Genomic DNA, 16,590 nt, shown 5'->3' with positions numbered 1-16,590 from the left:
TTTTAAGGGTCAATTTTAACATGAATATTTAACAAAGTGCAGAATCAATCAAAATCCACATCCTCGTCCTGAAACACACTAAGGCATTAAAATGTTTTAGACCAGGCGTGCCTTCTATTTTACAAGTTAGTCATGTCTGATATTTGAAATCCACCTTTTCTTTCTCGTTTTAACCTCTACTTATCACAGTACGTGAATATCTCACCCGTTGGAAGTAACTTGGGTTACGTGGTGTGAAATAAAACTCATATTTTCTGGCAAGACAAGAAAATTGTAAACAAAAAGTCTCTGCCCTTTGGCCCCCTCTCCCCCCACCGTGAATCATGTATCTACATTGCGCACCGACCAGAACTCCCCAGAGGCAGAAATACCTGCTCGACCGTGAAGAGGACATTCTCCCAGCATCAGCAAGACGACTCCTGAAAGATAACATTCCTCCTCCATCTGGTAGGGGGCACATGACCCACCAGCATGACGCTTAGACCTGGATTGTGTAAACTGTCAGTAATACCTCATTTGATGTGCAGCCCTCTGTCTCAAAAAATTTATATAAACTGTGTCTTGACTTCTAACCAGGGAACAGTTCTCAGAGTTTTCTGAGATGTTCTTTCTGGGTTATAATCCTCAGATTTGGCTCAAATAAAATTTTCCATTTCTTTCTCAGATCGACTGATTAATTTTTCATCGATAGTGGTTTACTTCCAACTTTACCCTCTGTCCAAGAATGCCGCAAATTGGCCATGTCTCCTTGGGCACGTGTGAGATTTCTCATTGTAAAGACCTATTTGTGAAAAAGCCAGATCACAGGGGTTGATTTTAAATAGGTTTTGGCTGATGGGTTCCCCAGGCCCTCCTGAGTCTCCTCGACCCCCTCCAACCCTTCAGCCCCAGGCATCCAATGAGCTGCTTTCCATCACTCTAGGTTACTGTGCATTGCCCAGAACTTTATATAAATGGGATCAAACAATGTGTGTGTGCTCTTTTGTTGTCTGGGTTCTTTCATTCAGCATAATTATTTTGAGATTCATCCATGGCGTTGCAGCCATCAGTAGCTCACTTCTTTTTATCGCTGAGCTGTTTTACATGGTGTGGTTAGACCACAATTGGTTTATCCACCAACTAGTTGATAAACATCCGGTTACCCTCCAGTTTTTGGCTATTACAAATAAAGCTGCTATGACTAGCCAAGTCTCTGCATGGACACATTGCTCTCTGCTGGGTAAATACCTAGGACTGTGGCTGAACCATTTTACCTTCCCAACAGCTTCATCTAAGAGCTCCCGTGGTTCCACATCTTCACCAACACTTGATGTGGTCAGTGCTTTTATTTTAGGTGTTCTAGTGGGTGTGTAATGTTCTCTCATGATAGTTTTAATTTTTATTCCCTGATGACTAGTGAAGTTGAGCATCTTTCCATGGGCCATTCACCATCCTTATATCTTCATCGGTGAAGTGTCTGTTCAAAACTTTTGCCCATTTTCAAGCTGGTCTGTTTTCTTTTACTGAGTATTGAGAGTTCTTGGCTTGTGGGATCTTAGTTCCCCGATCAGGAATCGAACCCAGGCCCTCGACAGTGAAAGCACAGACTCCTAACCACTGGACTGCCGGGGAATTCCCATAAATTCTTAATTTTGATGAAATCTAACTTATCAATTTTTTCTTCTATTGATCATGCTTTTAGTGTTAGGTCTAAGAAATCTTTGCTTAACTTAAAAATCACAAATACTTTTCTCATTTATTTTGTTTTAGATTTTTATGGTTTTAAGATTCCAATTTGATCCATTCTGAGTTCATTTTTGTAACAGTGTGAGGTTCATTTTCTACATAGAGATATCCAGTGGTTCCAGCATCATTTGTTGAAAGATTACCCTTGCTGCACTGAATTACTTTTGTGCTTTTATTTCAAATCAAATGACAATACATGCATGGTTCTATTTCTGGACTTCATTGATCTATGTTGACATCAATACCACATTGTCTTGATTACTATATATTTACAGTAAGTCTTCAAGTCAGAGAGTATAAGTCCTTCAAATTTGCTTTTCCTTTTCAAGGTTGTTTTGGTCATTCTTGGTCCTTTGCTTTCTCATAATAATTTTAAAATTAGCTTGTCAGTTTCTTTAAAAAAAGGAACTGCTGGGATTTTGACGGAGCTGCATTGACTCTATAGTTTGATTTGGAGAGAAATATCTCAACAATATTGAGTTTTCCCATCTATGAACAAGGTCTATCTCTCCATCAATTTAGTTGTTTAATTTCTCTCAGCAATGTTTTGTAGTTTTCAGTGTTCAAGTCTTACACATCGTTTGTCAGAATTACTCCTATTTCATGCTTTTGATGCTATTTTTAAATGATCTTTTAAATTTCCATTTCTAATTGTTCATTATTACAATACAGAAGTACAATTGATTTTTGTATCTTGATCTTATATCCCACAGTCTTGCTAAACTCATTTACTAATTCTAGCAGCTTTTTTGTAGAGTCTCTGAGATTTTCTACGTAGACAATCATGTCACTGGTGAATAAAACCAGTTTTACTTCTTCCTTTCCAATATGGATGTCTTTTATTTATTTATTATTATTTTCCCCTTACTGACACTGGCTAGAACCTCTAGTACAATGTTGCCTTGTTCCTCATCTTTGGGGAAAAGCATTCAGTCTTTCACCATTAAATATGATATTAGCTGTGGGTATTTCCTAGATGCCTTTTTTCCCGTTAAGGAAGTTCCTTCCTCTTCAATTTTCTGGGAGAGTTTGTATAGAATTGGTATTATTTTTTTCCGTAAATGTTTGGTAGAATTTCCCAGTGAAGCCATCTGTGACTGGGGCTTGTTTTGTGGGAAGGATTTTAAACCACAAGTTCAATTTCTTTCACAGATACAGAGCTATACAGGTTATCTATTTCTTGGGTGAGCTTTAGTAGTTTTTACCTTTTAAGAAAGTTGTGTCTTTCATCTAGGTTGTTGAATTTATTGATACAAACTTGTTCATAACATTCCGTTTTCATGTTTTTAATATCTGTGGTGATGTCACTTCTCTCATTCCTGATATTGGTAATTTTTATCTGCTCTCTTTTTTTCCTGGTTAGTTTTTCTAGATATTTAGTAATTTTATTGTCTAAAAAAAATAGCTTTCGGTGTCATTGATTTTTCCCTATTCCTTATTATTTTTCTGTTTTCCATTTCATTGATTCCTGCTCTGATCTTTGTTATTTCTGTTCTTCTTCTTACTATGAGTTTCATTTCCTCTTTTTTTTTTTCTAGTTCCATAAGATAGTAGCTGAGGTCATTGCTTTGAGACCTTTCTTCTTTTCTAATATAGGTGCTTAATGCTATAAATTCCCTTTTTTTTCATTTTAATTTTATTGGAGTATAATTGATTTACAATGTTGTGTTAGTTTCAGGTGTACAGCAAAGTGATTCAGTTATACATATACATACATTTATTCTTTTTTTGGGGGGGGCGGGAACACTGCACAGCTTGTGAGATCTTAGTTCCCTGACCAGGGATTGAACCCGGGCCCTTGGCAGTGAGAGTGCAGAGTCCTAACCACTGGACCACAAGGGAAGTCCCTATTCATTCTTTTTTAGATTCTTTTCTCATATAGGTTAGCCCAGAATATTGAGTACAGTTCCCTGTGCTATACAGTAGGTCCTTGTTGATTATCTATCTTATATATAGTAGTGTGTGTATGTTCGTCCCAGGCTCCTGATTTATCCCTCCCCCCACGCCATGTTTCCCCTTTGGTAACCATAAGTTTGTTTTCAACATCTGTAAGTTTGTTTTTGTTTTTATTTTGTTTTTGTATTTTTTAAATAAAATTTATTTATTTATTATTATTATTATTTTTTGACTGTGTTGGGTCTTCGTTTCTGTGCGAGGGCTTTCTCTAGTTGTGGCGAGCGGGGTCCACTCTTCATCGCGGTGCACGGGCCTCTCACTGTCGCGGCCTCTCTTGTTGGGGAGAACAGGCTCCAGACGCGCAGGCTCAGTAGTTGTGGCTCACGGGCCCAGTTGCTCCGTGGCATGTGGGATCTCCCCAGACCAGGGCTCGAACCCGTGTCCCCTGCATTGGCAGGCAGATTCTCAACCACCGCGCCACCAGGGAAGCCCCTTGTTTTTGTTTTGTAAGTAAGTTCATTGGTTTCATTTTTAAAAATTAGAATCCACGTATGAGTGATATCATATGATATTTGTCTTTCTCTGTCTGACTTACCTCACTTAGTATGATCATCTCTAGGTCCATCTGTGTTGCTGCAAATGGCATTATTTCATTCTTTTTTATGGCTGAGTAGTATTCCATTGTATATATGTACCACATCTTCTTTATCCATTCATCCGTTGATGGACACTTAGGTTGCTTCCAATTCTTGGCTATTGCAAATAGTGCTGCAGTGAACATTGGGGTGCATGTATCCTTTCAAATTAGAGTTTTCTCTGGATACATGTCCAGGAGTGGGATTTTATGCACCATATTACTATAAGATGTTAATAGGAGAAACTGAGTATGGAGTGTATGGGAACTTTCTGTATTTTCACTATTTTTCTGTAACTCTTGAACTATTCTAAAATTTAAAGTTTATTTTTAAATGGCATTCATGTGCATATTTGTTATAATGCAGATTGTGATTCGGTGGACCTGTGCCAGGCCCCAGGATCCTGCATTTCCAAAAGATCCAGGATGCATGGACCACACTTTAAGAAGATTCCACTTTTGCTAATGAGTTTAAATGTCATCCTTTTGTAGGTAATCTGTTTTTTCTCTCTAACCGCTTTAAAATTTTTTCTCAGGGACTTCCCTGGTGGTCCAGTGGTTAGGACTCTGTGCTTTCGCTGCTGTGGCCCAGGTTCAGTCGCTGGTCGAGGAACTAAGATCCCGAAAGCCAAGCAGTGCAGCCAGAAAAATAATCATAATAAAATAAAATTTTTTATCTTTGTCTTTGGTTTTCTATAATTTTGCTACAGTGTGTTTTGATATGGATACTTCATTTGCCACGATTGGATTTTATTGTGCTTCTTGGATATAACGATTCATCAATTTGGAAAATAATTATCACCTATTATTTCTTCAAAAATTATCTCCCTATTTCCTTCAGGATCTTCTTCTAGAACTACAGTTAGACCAATGTTAGAGTATTTTGTTATATGCTGTCTGTTAACCTCTTTCATATCTCCCTGTGTCTCTGGAATGAATTCTGAGTAACTTATTCAGATCTGTCTTCCAATTTACTATTCTTCAACTGTGTCTAATCCACTGCTGAATCAATCCACTGAGTTTTAAACATTATTATATGGCTTATTCCTGGAAGTTCAACTAAATTCCTTTACAATCTTCTTGAGTTTTTTAGATGGAGTCTCATTTCTCATATTATAAATTCTTTCACTTCATGATCATTTTCAACAAACTTACTATATATTCTTTATTGAATAATTCCAATGTCCTAAGTCCCTTGGGTTCTAATTCTGCTTTTGTTTATGCTGACTTATTCATAATGGTTTGTTTTCATTTGCCTTGTAATTTTGAATTGTGAGATCGTGTTTGAAAGACTGGGTTTTATCTCTGGGAATCCTGCGAGGCCTTGCGGGCAAGACCCCCAGAGAAGGTTGTGTTCGCTCACGCCAGGAACAGCCACAGCCCACCTGGGGCCACGCGGGCTTAGTTTCTCCACGTGGGCTTCCCCAGAACGTACAGGCAGAAGACCCGAGGTGACAAATGTCCAGTGGAAACTTTTTTTTGCATCCAGGGAGGTTCCTTCTGTCAGCATCTGCCTGTGCTGGGGTGTCGCTAGTGCACGTGCTCACTAAGCAGAGCCCACTGGGGACACAGGTGTCGTGTAGTACCTGCCTGTGCAGCCCAGGCCCTCGTTCTTGCTGCTGAGGATCTGCTGGAGCCCCAGGTTTTGGGTTCCTAGGGTCGGCAGGCTCCTCAGGGAAGTGTCAGCCCCCACGCTGAGGTTCTGCTTCATTTTTCACCCCGGAGGATTTCCTTTTCTTTCTTGTGACCTCAGGTACCTGAGAAGGTGTTTGTTAGTTTTCACCTGGGAGATTTACAGTGGGAGGGTTTTCCGGGGCGTCTGGGTCTGTCGTGCTGCTGCCGCTGCGCAGGTGTCGTCGTTCCAGCAGGTGCAGTTGGTGATCCACTCAGAGCCCATCGGGGGGGGGGGGTGGGTGTGCCCATCCCCAGCTGCTGTGGACTCACGCCAGCACCCTCAGCGAGAGGTGCCCTGGGATGACCGAGCTGCCCGGCTAACAGGTGCCTGGGAGCCGCCTGCCCCCACCCAGGGCAGCCCGTAGTCCACGGCTGGAGGGGCGATAGCAGCCTAGACCCCTTGTCGCTGGAGAAACAGCCCTCTGAGGTGAAACTCACAGTCCCGAGACCCCACGGATCAGGCCACGCGTGGTGGGCTTCGCCGAAGCCACGCCTTCGCCCAGTGCTTTTCTCCCACCCTCTCCCGAGAGCACACGCCCCATCAACCAGGTGCACCTGGACCACCGTCGTGGGCTCTGCTTCTGGGGAACTGATCTGAGGCAGGTGGTGCCGGGCGTGGCCCCCGGAAGCATCCTCCACAGCGGGGTTTGGGGTTGGACGCCCACGGCTCACCTCCGGCAGCGGTGCACGTTGTTAGTCCCAGCACCTAGAGCAGGACTGGTGCTCAGACCGTATGTGGTGAAACGTGCCGCGTATGGTGGGGGGAGGGCACAGGTACCATGGCAGGGGCGTGGCCCAAACCGTGTGCCCCGAATCCACGTGCTGCAGGGCTGACTCCTGGACCTCAGGATGGGACTGTGTCTGGAGGTGGCATCTTTAAAGAGGTGATCAAGGTACATGAGGTCACGAGGGTGGCCCCAACCCAATCCCACAGGTGTCCTCACAAGAAGAGGAGGTCGGGACATAGACACGCACAGAGGACGGCCCCATGAGGACACAGAGAGAAGACGGCCGTCCACATGCCAAGGAGAGAGGCCTCAGGAGGAACCAGCCCTGCTGCCTTTTTTTGTTTGGCTGCTCTGCGCCGCTTGTGGGATCTTAGTTCCCCGACCAGGGATCGAACCCGGGCCCTCAGCAGTGAGAGCGTGGAGTCCTAACCACTGGACCACCAGGGAATTCCCATCCCTGCTGACAAGTTGATCGCAGACTTCGGCTTCCAGAACCGAGAAGAAGTACATTTCTGTCATTTAAAAGCCCCTATCCTGTGGTATTTGTTGCGGCAGCCCTGGCAGCAAGAATGTGATGCGGGGTCTCCGGCGAGGCCCCGAAGGACAGCCCCAGCTCTGAAGTGAGGACAGAGCACGTGCGGACCCCACAGAGCTGTTCCTAGAGTGCTCCTGGGGCTGGGAGGCTGCACAACTGACCACAGGACGTGGGTGACCGGGCGACCACAGCTCCCGTCAGGAGCTGGTGCCCTGAGACCCACCGACACACAGTTGGCGGGCTGGGCGAGGGCTTAGGGTAAGGGGGAGTGGACACCAGGCTCTGGCTCACGCAGAGCCAGAGGGCTACACGAGCAGGGGGCCCACACCCTCATGTCCCGCACTGCTGCCAGACCACAGCCTTGCAGAGGGTCCCCACGAGGGCACGGAGGAGGAGGCCTGGCCGGGTGCGCCGTGGCCCGCGTGGTGTGTCGGGCTGCACGCAGGCACAGCCCCACTCGGGGCTGCCGACAGCGGCCGGGGAAACCCTGGCTGGAGCTTCTGCGGTGCGCTGGGTGGCCCCCGGAGTGGAGAGGACAGCGGCTCCCGGGCGGCCAGGAGGAGTGGCCTGGCTGGCTGCGCAGGGCCTGAGAGCAGCAGGAGTGCCAGACGGGAAGGAGGTGCTGCGGGGACGTGGGAGTGAGGTCTTGCCTCACGTGCTGACGTCTGCTGGGAGCGCCATGAGGAGCCGCTGAGCCACCCACGGACTTGACCAGCACATGGGCTCACAACCGGGGTGGCCCCGTAAGCACGGGCTGGCGACACGTCCCCTCCCAGCCTGGCCCGAGGCCAACCAGCAACAAGAGGGAGATGGACCACTTCAGCTCGGCTGCCTTTGCCTCTCAGTCTCCCTATGGGTTCCTGCAAAACATCACCTTGGACCTCAGACCCCTCTTCCGGCAAGGGGGTACCGCAGGGGTCCAGGCCTACAGGACACCACACCCTCCAGAAGCTGCTGGCCTGGCAGAATGTTGGACGGCCTCATAAGGAAGTAGCTGACACCCTGAGGGACTGCAGCACCGTCCTTCCGGATGGGGGCGTGAGCTTGAGTCAATGACCCCAGAAGGCGGCCCACCAGGCCTGGGAACCCAGGAGTGGAAGCAGAAGCGGCCCACCCCCAACGGGCTCAGGGACCTGCTGGGGCGCAGGCGCTTCTCGTCCCTGCAACTTCAGGCTGTGAGACCCTCGCGGTCCTGGTCGGCGAAGGAAAGCACGGCCACCCGGGGCGTGGCGGGAGCGTCCCACTCAACTCACAGCCACGGCTACCACCTGGCCAGGCGGCTCCTCGTTGCAGTAGACCAGCAGGCCAGGCGGGCACCATCCTGGCCGGGAGGACCCTGACCACCCACGGAGGCAGGGCTGCTGCCCCGGGCACCTCGGTATTTCCACGCCCAGGTTTAACTGCAAGTGCGCAAGAGAGCAGAGCCCAACAAGGGCTCGGTAACCAGGACTTTAGACCCCCAAGGATGAGGGGCCACCCCCTGGGGCAAAGCAGGGAGATGGCATCGGTCAGGGCCTCACGGCCTCAGAGCCAGTGGCTCACCGGGGCTGTGGTTTGCCCCACTCACCCTCTTCCACCGGCCGCCGCTCAGGCTCGTGACCGCATCCTTCTCTGGAGGGTTACCCTTGGCCGACACAGACCAACTTACCCAGGGGTCACGCTGCCTCTTCCACACAGTCAACAACCGACTGAAGGGCACGTAAGACCCCCGTCTCAGACGTAAGCGCCAATCGCAAACCCAGCCTGAGGGGCTGGACCGAGGGACAGGTCACCACCTGGACTGAGCAGGCCCCAGCTGGCCCGGCCTCCACCCCGCCCTATGCTCTGGATCACTCAGCCTGGGTTTCTCTGAGGGGTGCAGTCCCCGGCCAGCATCTTCACGAGGCCCCGCTCTTCTGCCCCAGGCCAGGACACAGTGGCCAAGCTCAGAGCCTGGGGCTGCAGCACCCCCTTAGCCCAACACACAAGCTGACCTCAGGACAAAGAGTGAGACAGGACCCGCGGGAAGGTTGGAATTGCTTTTATTGGGGCGAGCGCCGCAGGCCCGCCGTGGTCGGGTTAGTGTTCTGTCCTCAGAGGCAGCCGAAGCCTGGGCCTCCACCCGCCACCTACCTGGGTTAGTGGGACATGCAAAGCTCAGTCGGAGAGCGGAGGCGGAGGCGGAAGCCACCAGGGCCCGGGGCTGGATGGGACCGGACTGGTGGCACCGGGCTGGGCTGCCTTGTCCCCAGGCCCAACACAGGGGTTGAGGCGCCCTGGGAGAGGCAGGCAGGCAGGCAGCACCCAGGGTGGGGTTCCACAGGTTCCAGGGGACACTGGGCCCACGGAGGGGAAGAGGCCTGCAGAAGCCCAGTCACGCCCGGCCGGCACGCCCGAGAGCTGGGCAGTGGTGAGCCTTTCACCAGGAGGGTCTGTCTCCCGCCCCAGGTCTGGGTCGTTGGGGCCTGGGGTGCGAAGGGGGACACAGAAGGCACTTACTAGGGAGCTGAGGCTGAAAGGCTGAAGCCAAAGGCGTGGGGTCTCGGGCGCAGGTGGGGGGCTGGGAATGGAGCCGGGAACAGGCTGGGGCCTGGCCCGGGCCAGCTGGGTCTGCAGACTGGACCCTCATCTTCCCATGGGGAAGGGGCTTCCCTGGGCAGCCTAGAAGAGATGGCTGACCCAGGACTCCCTCCCTCCCTCCCCAGCAAGGCCCACCGAGCAAGCAGGTCAGTCCCGGAAACAGGAGAAAACGCTGGCGCTGAGGGCCCTGCTACTGGCGGGGCCGATGCCCGTTGCCCGAGCAGATGGCTGGGGGTTGGGTGGGGCCGGCCTACAGGGCTGGGGGAACCTCGCCCAGATGGAACCCCCCTGGGGAGATGAGAGGGCTGAGTTGGGGGCCCAGCTCTGGACCCTCCAAGGCACCTGGCTGTGGTGAGTGGCAGGTAAAGAGGAGCAGGGAGACCTGGGGGGGAGGCGGGCGAGGTGGTCAGTGGGGCTGGACTGGCCCCGGCCCCCGAGAGACAAGCCGTCTGGACAACAGATATATATTAACATGTTAGTCTGCACTTTTTGGTTAAACTTTAGGCACCGCTTGGGAGAAAGACACCTTGAAACATTAAAGACCCCAGCGCCTGGGCGGGGAGTCTGGCCACATGCAGAGCGGGAGGCGGGGTGCAGGAAGGGGTCAGGCTGCCGCTGACTCGGGGCCCCCCGGGGAGGGCGCGGGCCCCGAGACGTAGCGGCGGCCATAGCCCGAGGAGGAGTAGGACGAGGAAGAGAAGGTCATGGAGAAGCCCGAGGTGGTGGCGTCGAAGCTGCCGCGACGGGACCCAGCCCGGGAGCCGGTGCGCGAGCTGGAGCGTGAGCCGGCCGCGGAGCCAGAGCCACTGACGCTGTAGGGGCTGTAGTAGCCCTTGCTGGACTGGGCGGCAGCCTCCAGCAGCCGCAGGCCCGTGCCCTCCTCCACCATGCTGCGGTCCAGCGCATCCTTGTAGGAGATCTTGAGCTTGGTCTTGGGGCAGGTGAGGTACTTGGAGTAGGCGCTAACGTCGCGCAGCTTCTGGGCGGTGCGGGCATCCACGGTGCCACGCTGCAGGGCCTCGTCCAGGGCCACGCGGCCTGGCGTGTCGGGCTCGATCAGGCCGCCCGTCAGGTACTGCACCTCCAGGAAGCGCTGCCCCGCCTCGTAGTAGAGCCAGCCCTTCTTCAGGGCCTGGGCGGCCGACATCTTGGTCTTGGTGCGAGGGTCCTCGAAGCCGCAGAAGGCCTTCTGGGCCAGATTGATGCGGTCCACCATGATCTTGTCCACCAGGCCCTTGTTGACGGCGTCGGTGACGGGGAAGCGCTCGCCGGTGCTGGGGTCGATGATGCCCCCGGTGCAGGCCTGCGCCTCCAGCAAACGCTGCCCGGTGATGTTGTCCACCAGGTTGCGGTGCATGGCCTCCGTGATGGACACCTTCTCCAGCGTCTCCGTGTCCAGGATGCCAGCCACGGGGCCCGTCTCCTCGGTGGGGTCGGACCAGGAGGCCAGCTGGGTCCTGGAGACGGCGGGGCTGACAGGGTAGGAAGAGGAGGACCCCACGGAGGACGAGCGTGAGCGGAAGCCGCCGGCGTTGCCCGAGAGCATGTCGGCGAACTCGGTGATGGAGAGCGTGCCGGCGCGGTACTGGTCCAGCGCCGAGCGGTCAATGAGGCTCTTGGCGATGGCCTCGTCGATGTCGTACTGGCGGCCCGAGCGGCGGTCGATGATCATGGACTTGACCACGCCGTCCGAGGAGGAGATGGTGATCTCCTCCCACTCGCACTCCTGCTCGGACAGCTCCAGGTAGGTCTGGTGGTCGATAAGGCCCTTGCGGTAAGCCTCGTACACCGACATCTCCTTGCCCGTCTCCGGGTCCACGATGACCACACGCCGCTTGCGCACTGAGGACTTAGAGGACGTCTTCCGCTCCCGCTTCTTCTCCTTCAGCGGCAGGAGCCTCAGCCCCGTCTGGGGGTCAGTGACGCAGCGCTCCATCAGCTGCAGGTAGGTGAGGTTCTCCTCCGTGTTGGGGTCAAAGAAGCCCTTGGTGTCGTCCGAGGGGTCGGTCAGGATCTCATTCATCTCCTCGTCAAAGAGGCCGCGCTGGTAGGCCACGTCCACGGGCAGGCGGTGGCTCTCCTCGGGGTCGATGATGCCGCCCGTGGCGATCTGGGCCTCCAGCAGCCGGATGCCGTGGTCCTTCAGGATCAGACCCTTCTTCATGGCCTGGAAGAGGGAGATGAGCTTCCCGGAGTAGGGGTCCTTGTAGCCAGTAACAGCACGCTCGGCTGACAGCAGCTTGTCCTTAAACTCGGGACCCACAATGCCCATGCGCACAGCCTCCTCCACGGTTAGCTTGAGCCCCTTGATGGGGTCGATGACATAGCCGGTGGCCGCCTGCGCCTCCAGGAGCTCGAAGGCCGTGCCAGGGCGGATGATGCCCTTCTTCATGGCCTGGTACACCGACAGCCGCTCCTTGGTGGCGTCGACGAGGACGCCGGCGATGCTGCTTGTGCCCTCGAGGAACCTCTGCAGGCTCTTGGAGACCTCCTCGACGGAGGTCAGGCCCTCCTGCAGCCGCAGCGCCGTGGCCTCGTCCATGACCTGCGAGCGCACCAGCTCCTCCACCGTGATCTGCTTGCGCAGGCCGCGGAAGGTCAGCTTGCGGGCGTCCGCGAGCGGCAGGAGGAGCAGGCCGCTGGCCTCGTCGCGGCGGCACCGCCGGAGCAGCTGCGTGTAGCTGAGGCGCTCGTCCGTGGAGGGGTCCACGTAGCTGCGCACCTCGCTGGGCTCTGACAGCTGGTCATGCGTGTCCTTGTCGAGGTAGCCGCGCTGGTAGGCCACGTCCAGCGGGAGGTGGAAGCCTAGGCGCGGGTCGACGATGCCGCCCGTGGCCAGCTGAGCGTCCAGCAGCCGCAGGGCCTCCTCGGTGGGGATCAGGTCCTTCTTCATGGCCTGGAAGAGCGAGATGGTCTGCTCCGTGTAGGGGTCACGGTAGCCGGTCACGGCCCGCTCAGCCGACAGCAGCCGGTCGTGCAGCTCGGGGCCCACCAGGCCCTTCCGCACGGCCTCATCCACGGCCAGCCGCTCGCCCTTCACCGGGTCCAGCAGGAAGCCCGTGGCCGCTTGTGCCTCTAGCAGCTGGCGGGCCACCTCAGCACTCAGCTGCCCCTTCTTGAGGGCCTGGTAGATGGTCAGCGTCTGCCTGGAGCCGGGCCTGTAGATGCCGGCCACACAGCCCGTGCCGTAGAGATAGCGCCAGGCAGACTCGGCCTCCAGCACCTCTTGGAGGCTCCTGGTGCCCTCCCGGAGCAGGCTGTAGGACTCGCGGGAGATGACCCTGGCCTCGTACAGGTCCTCGGCGGTGAGGCGGCGGCCGACGTAATCGTAGGAAGCCACGTTCTGCTGGCGGGTTATCTCGGTCTTCTCGATGATCTCGATGATAATGATGATCATACGCTCCTTGGTCACGCGGCCGGCCTGGAAGTCGGCCATCAGCTGGGCCCGCTGCTCCTGACTGATCAGGTCCGACTGCATCACCTCCCACAGGGACATGGTGGAGCCACTGTGGCCACCGCTCCCAGGGATGTCGATCTGTGTCTCCTCGAAGGCCCTCCGGGTCTCCTCCTCGGTGTACACCCGCGTGGTCTCGACCACCTCTGCCTTCTCTGCCCCTCTCAGCGGCAGGAGCCGCAGGCCCGTCTCGGGGTCCTCCACGCAGCGCTCCAGCAGCTGCAGGTAGGTGAGGTTCTCGTGCGTGTTGGGGTCGAAGAAGCCCTTGGTGTCGTCGCTCGGGTCCTGCAGGACGCGGTTCATCTCCTCGTCGAAGTAGCCGCGCTGGTAGGCCACGTCCACGGGCACGCGGTGGCTGTGCACGGGGTCGATGATGCCGCCCGTGGCGATCTGGGCCTCCAGCAGGCGGATGCCGTGCTCCCTGAGAACCAGGCCCTTTTTCATGGCCTGGAAGAGGGAGATGGTGCTGCCTGAGTAGGGGTCCCTGTAGCCCGTCACGGCCTTCTCAGCCGACAGCAGCTTCTCATGCAGCTCAGGGCCCACGACACCGGCCTTCACGGCCTCATGCACATACAGACGCTGGTTCCGCACAGGGTCCACCAGAAAGCCAGTGGCTGCCTGGGCCTCAAGCAGGAGAGTGGCTGTGCTGGGCCTGAGCAGGCCGCGTCGCATGGCCTCGTAGATGGTCACCTTCTCCTTGGAGTCCTCCAGGTAGATGCCAGCAAGGCAGCCGCTGCCCTGGAGGAGTGTCCGCACCGAGTCCAGCTCCGAAAGGTCCTTGACCGATGTCTTGCCGTCCTTGAGCTGCTCATACTGGATACTGTCAAGGACCCCGGCGGCCAGGAGCTCACTGGCCGGCACAGGGGCTCGGAGGCCACTGAAAGAGAGCCTCTCCCGCCGCACGGTCTCTACTTCCTCCACGATGGTGATGACGATCTTGATGATCTTCTCCACGGTGACCTTGCCCGTGCGGAACTGCCGCAGCAGTTCCTGCCGCTGCTCGGCCGTGAAGTACTCGGAGCTGATGAGCTCCCACACCGTCACCGTCCTGCCCTGGAAGCTGCCCACGGGGACCTCGACGGTGGCCTTCTGGAAGGCCTCATGGGCCTGGAGCTCGGAGTAGAGCTCCTGCTGCCGGGCCCGGGCAGCCTCCTCCGAGAGCGGCAGCAGGCTCAGCCCCGTCAGCGGGTCGGGGCGGCACTGCTGCTGGAGGTGGCTGTAAGTGACTGGCTGCCACGTGTGGGGTTCACGGTAGGTCTTGGCGCTGTCCTCGGGTGCTGAAAGGGCGGCGCTGGTCTCCTTATCCAGGTAGCCCCGGGCACAGGCGACGTCCAGGGGCACACGGTGGCTCTTGCTGGGGTCCACGATGCCACCTGTGGACAGCTGGGCGTCCAGCAGACGCAGGCCCTGCTCCCTGGGGATGAGGCCCTTCTTCAGGGCCTGGAACAGGGACACGCTCTGCCCTGAGTACGGGTCCTTGTAGCCTGTCACAGCCTTCTCGGCCGACAGCAGCTTCTCGTGTAGCTCGGGCCCCACGAGGCCGGCGCGCACCGCCTCGTCCACAGTCAGCCGTGCGCTGGTGGTGGGGTCGATGATGTGCCCGGTGCCGGCCTGGGCCTCCAGCAGGGCCACAGCCGCCTCTGGCTGCAGCAGATCTTTCCTCAGGGCCTCGTAGATGCTCAGCTTCTGCCCTGCCTCCTCCAGCCACACACCCGCGATGATGCCGGAGCCCCGCAGGGCCCGCCGCACGGCTTCCACCTCGGCCACCTCCTGCACGGAGCGCTCGCCCCGCTGCAGCTGGCAGAAAAGCTCCCGGTCGATGACCCTGCCCTCGAGCAGCTCAGCAGCAGGGACCAGGGCACGCAGGCCCTCAAAGCAAAGCTGGCCCTTCTGCTCGCGCTCCTCGACCACAGTGATGACGATCTTGATGATCTTCTCCACGGTGACCTTGCCCGTGCGGAACTGCCGCAGCAGGTCCCGCCGCTGCTCGGCCGTGAAGTACTCGGAGTTGATGAGCTCCCAGATGGTCACCATCCTGCCCTGGAACTTGCCGAACGGCGCGGACACGGTGGCCTTCTCAAACACGTCCCGGGCCTCCGAGTCAGTGTACACCAGCTCACCACCCCTGGCAGCCTGATCTGTGAGCGGCAGCAGCCGCAGGCCCGTCTCGGGGTCCTCCACGCAGCGCTCCAGCAGCTGCAGGTAGGTGAGGTTCTCGTGCGTGTTGGGGTCGAAGAAGCCCTTGGTGTCGTCGCTCGGGTCCTGCAGGACGCGGTTCATCTCCTCGTCGAAGTAGCCGCGCTGGTAGGCCACGTCCACGGGCAGGCGGTGGCTGTGCACGGGGTCGATGATGCCGCCCGTGGCGATCTGGGCCTCCAGCAGGCGGATGCCGTGCTCCCGGACGATGAGGTCCTTCTTCATGGCCTGGAAGAGGGAGATCTGCTCCCCGGTGTAGGGGTCCTTGTAGCCAGTGACGGCGCGCTCGGCCGACAGCAGCTTGTGATGCAGCTCAGGGCCCACGATGCCCTCCTTCACGGCCTCGTTGACGGCCAGCCGCCTGTTCCGTACGGGGTCCAGCAGGAAGCCTGAGGCCGCCTGGGCCTCAAGCAGGATGAGGGCTGTGCCCGGGCTCAGCAGTTGCCTCCTCAGGGCCGCGTAGATGGTCAGCTTCTCGTCAGCAGGCTTCAGCAGCAACCCGGCAATGCTGCTGCGGCCCTGCAGGTAGTGGCGCACGTCCTCCCGCTGGGCGAGCTCAGCCACGGTGGTGCGGCCCTGCGCCAGCTGCTGGAGCTCCTCTGCGCTCAGGACGCCCACCTCCTGCAGCCGCTGGGCTGGCACCTTCCGCCGCAGGCCGTCGAAGGCGTGCTCCGGCTCTGCCGCCGCGGCCGGGCCATCGGCCACGTCCTGGCCATTGGGCAGGGCTCTGGCGGCCGCGGCCTGAGAGGGGGCGATCTCCTCCGAGCGTGCCAGCGCAGCCCGGCGCTCCTCCTCCAGGTGCTGCAGCCGCTCACGCAGCCTCTGGTTCTCCTCCGCCAGCAGCTTCTCCTGCTGCTGCTGCTGCTGCGCCAGGCGCTGCAGCTCCTCCTGCTGGCGCCGCACGCCCTCCTCGGCCTCGTGCTGCCGCCGCCGGGCCTCCTCCATGCTGGCCACCAGCTGCTGCTTCTCCTGCTGCATCTGCTGCTGCTGCCGCTGCTGCTCCTCACGCAGCGCCTGCGCCTTGGCCACCTCGTCCTGGAAGAGCTGCTCCAGCTTGGCCTTCTCCTGCTCGATGCAGCGCTCGCGCTGCAGCAGGCTGTCCTTCTCGGAGAGGAAGCTCTGCTGCAGGGCCTGGGTCTCCTGCAGCAGCTGCTCCTGCCGCACCGTCTGCATCTGCGAAGGGGGAAGG

The 16,590-nt window shown here is 56.4% G+C and overlaps 1 protein-coding gene across 16 annotated transcripts in view; it reads right to left on the bottom strand.

Annotated features, from left to right (window-relative positions):
• Positions 1-9,197: 9,197 nt before the first annotated feature.
• The window catches only part of PLEC (plectin), a 59,425-nt gene continuing 52,032 nt past the window's right edge, over positions 9,198-16,590 (bottom strand). For all 16 annotated transcript variants that reach the window (XM_082363920.1, XM_082363919.1, XM_082363924.1 and 13 more), the window contains one exon: positions 9,198-16,574. In XM_082363920.1, the coding sequence (XP_082220046.1) occupies positions 10,356-16,574 (6,219 nt within the window). In that variant the 3' untranslated portion in view covers positions 9,198-10,355. The remainder of the gene's footprint in view (positions 16,575-16,590) is intronic.

The sequence above is a fragment of the Balaenoptera borealis genome (assembly GCF_965194805.1).
Source record: "Balaenoptera borealis genome assembly, chromosome: 17".
NCBI classification, from domain to species: Eukaryota; Metazoa; Chordata; class Mammalia; order Artiodactyla; family Balaenopteridae; genus Balaenoptera; species Balaenoptera borealis.
This window is presented reverse-complemented; position numbering and strand designations above follow the sequence as displayed.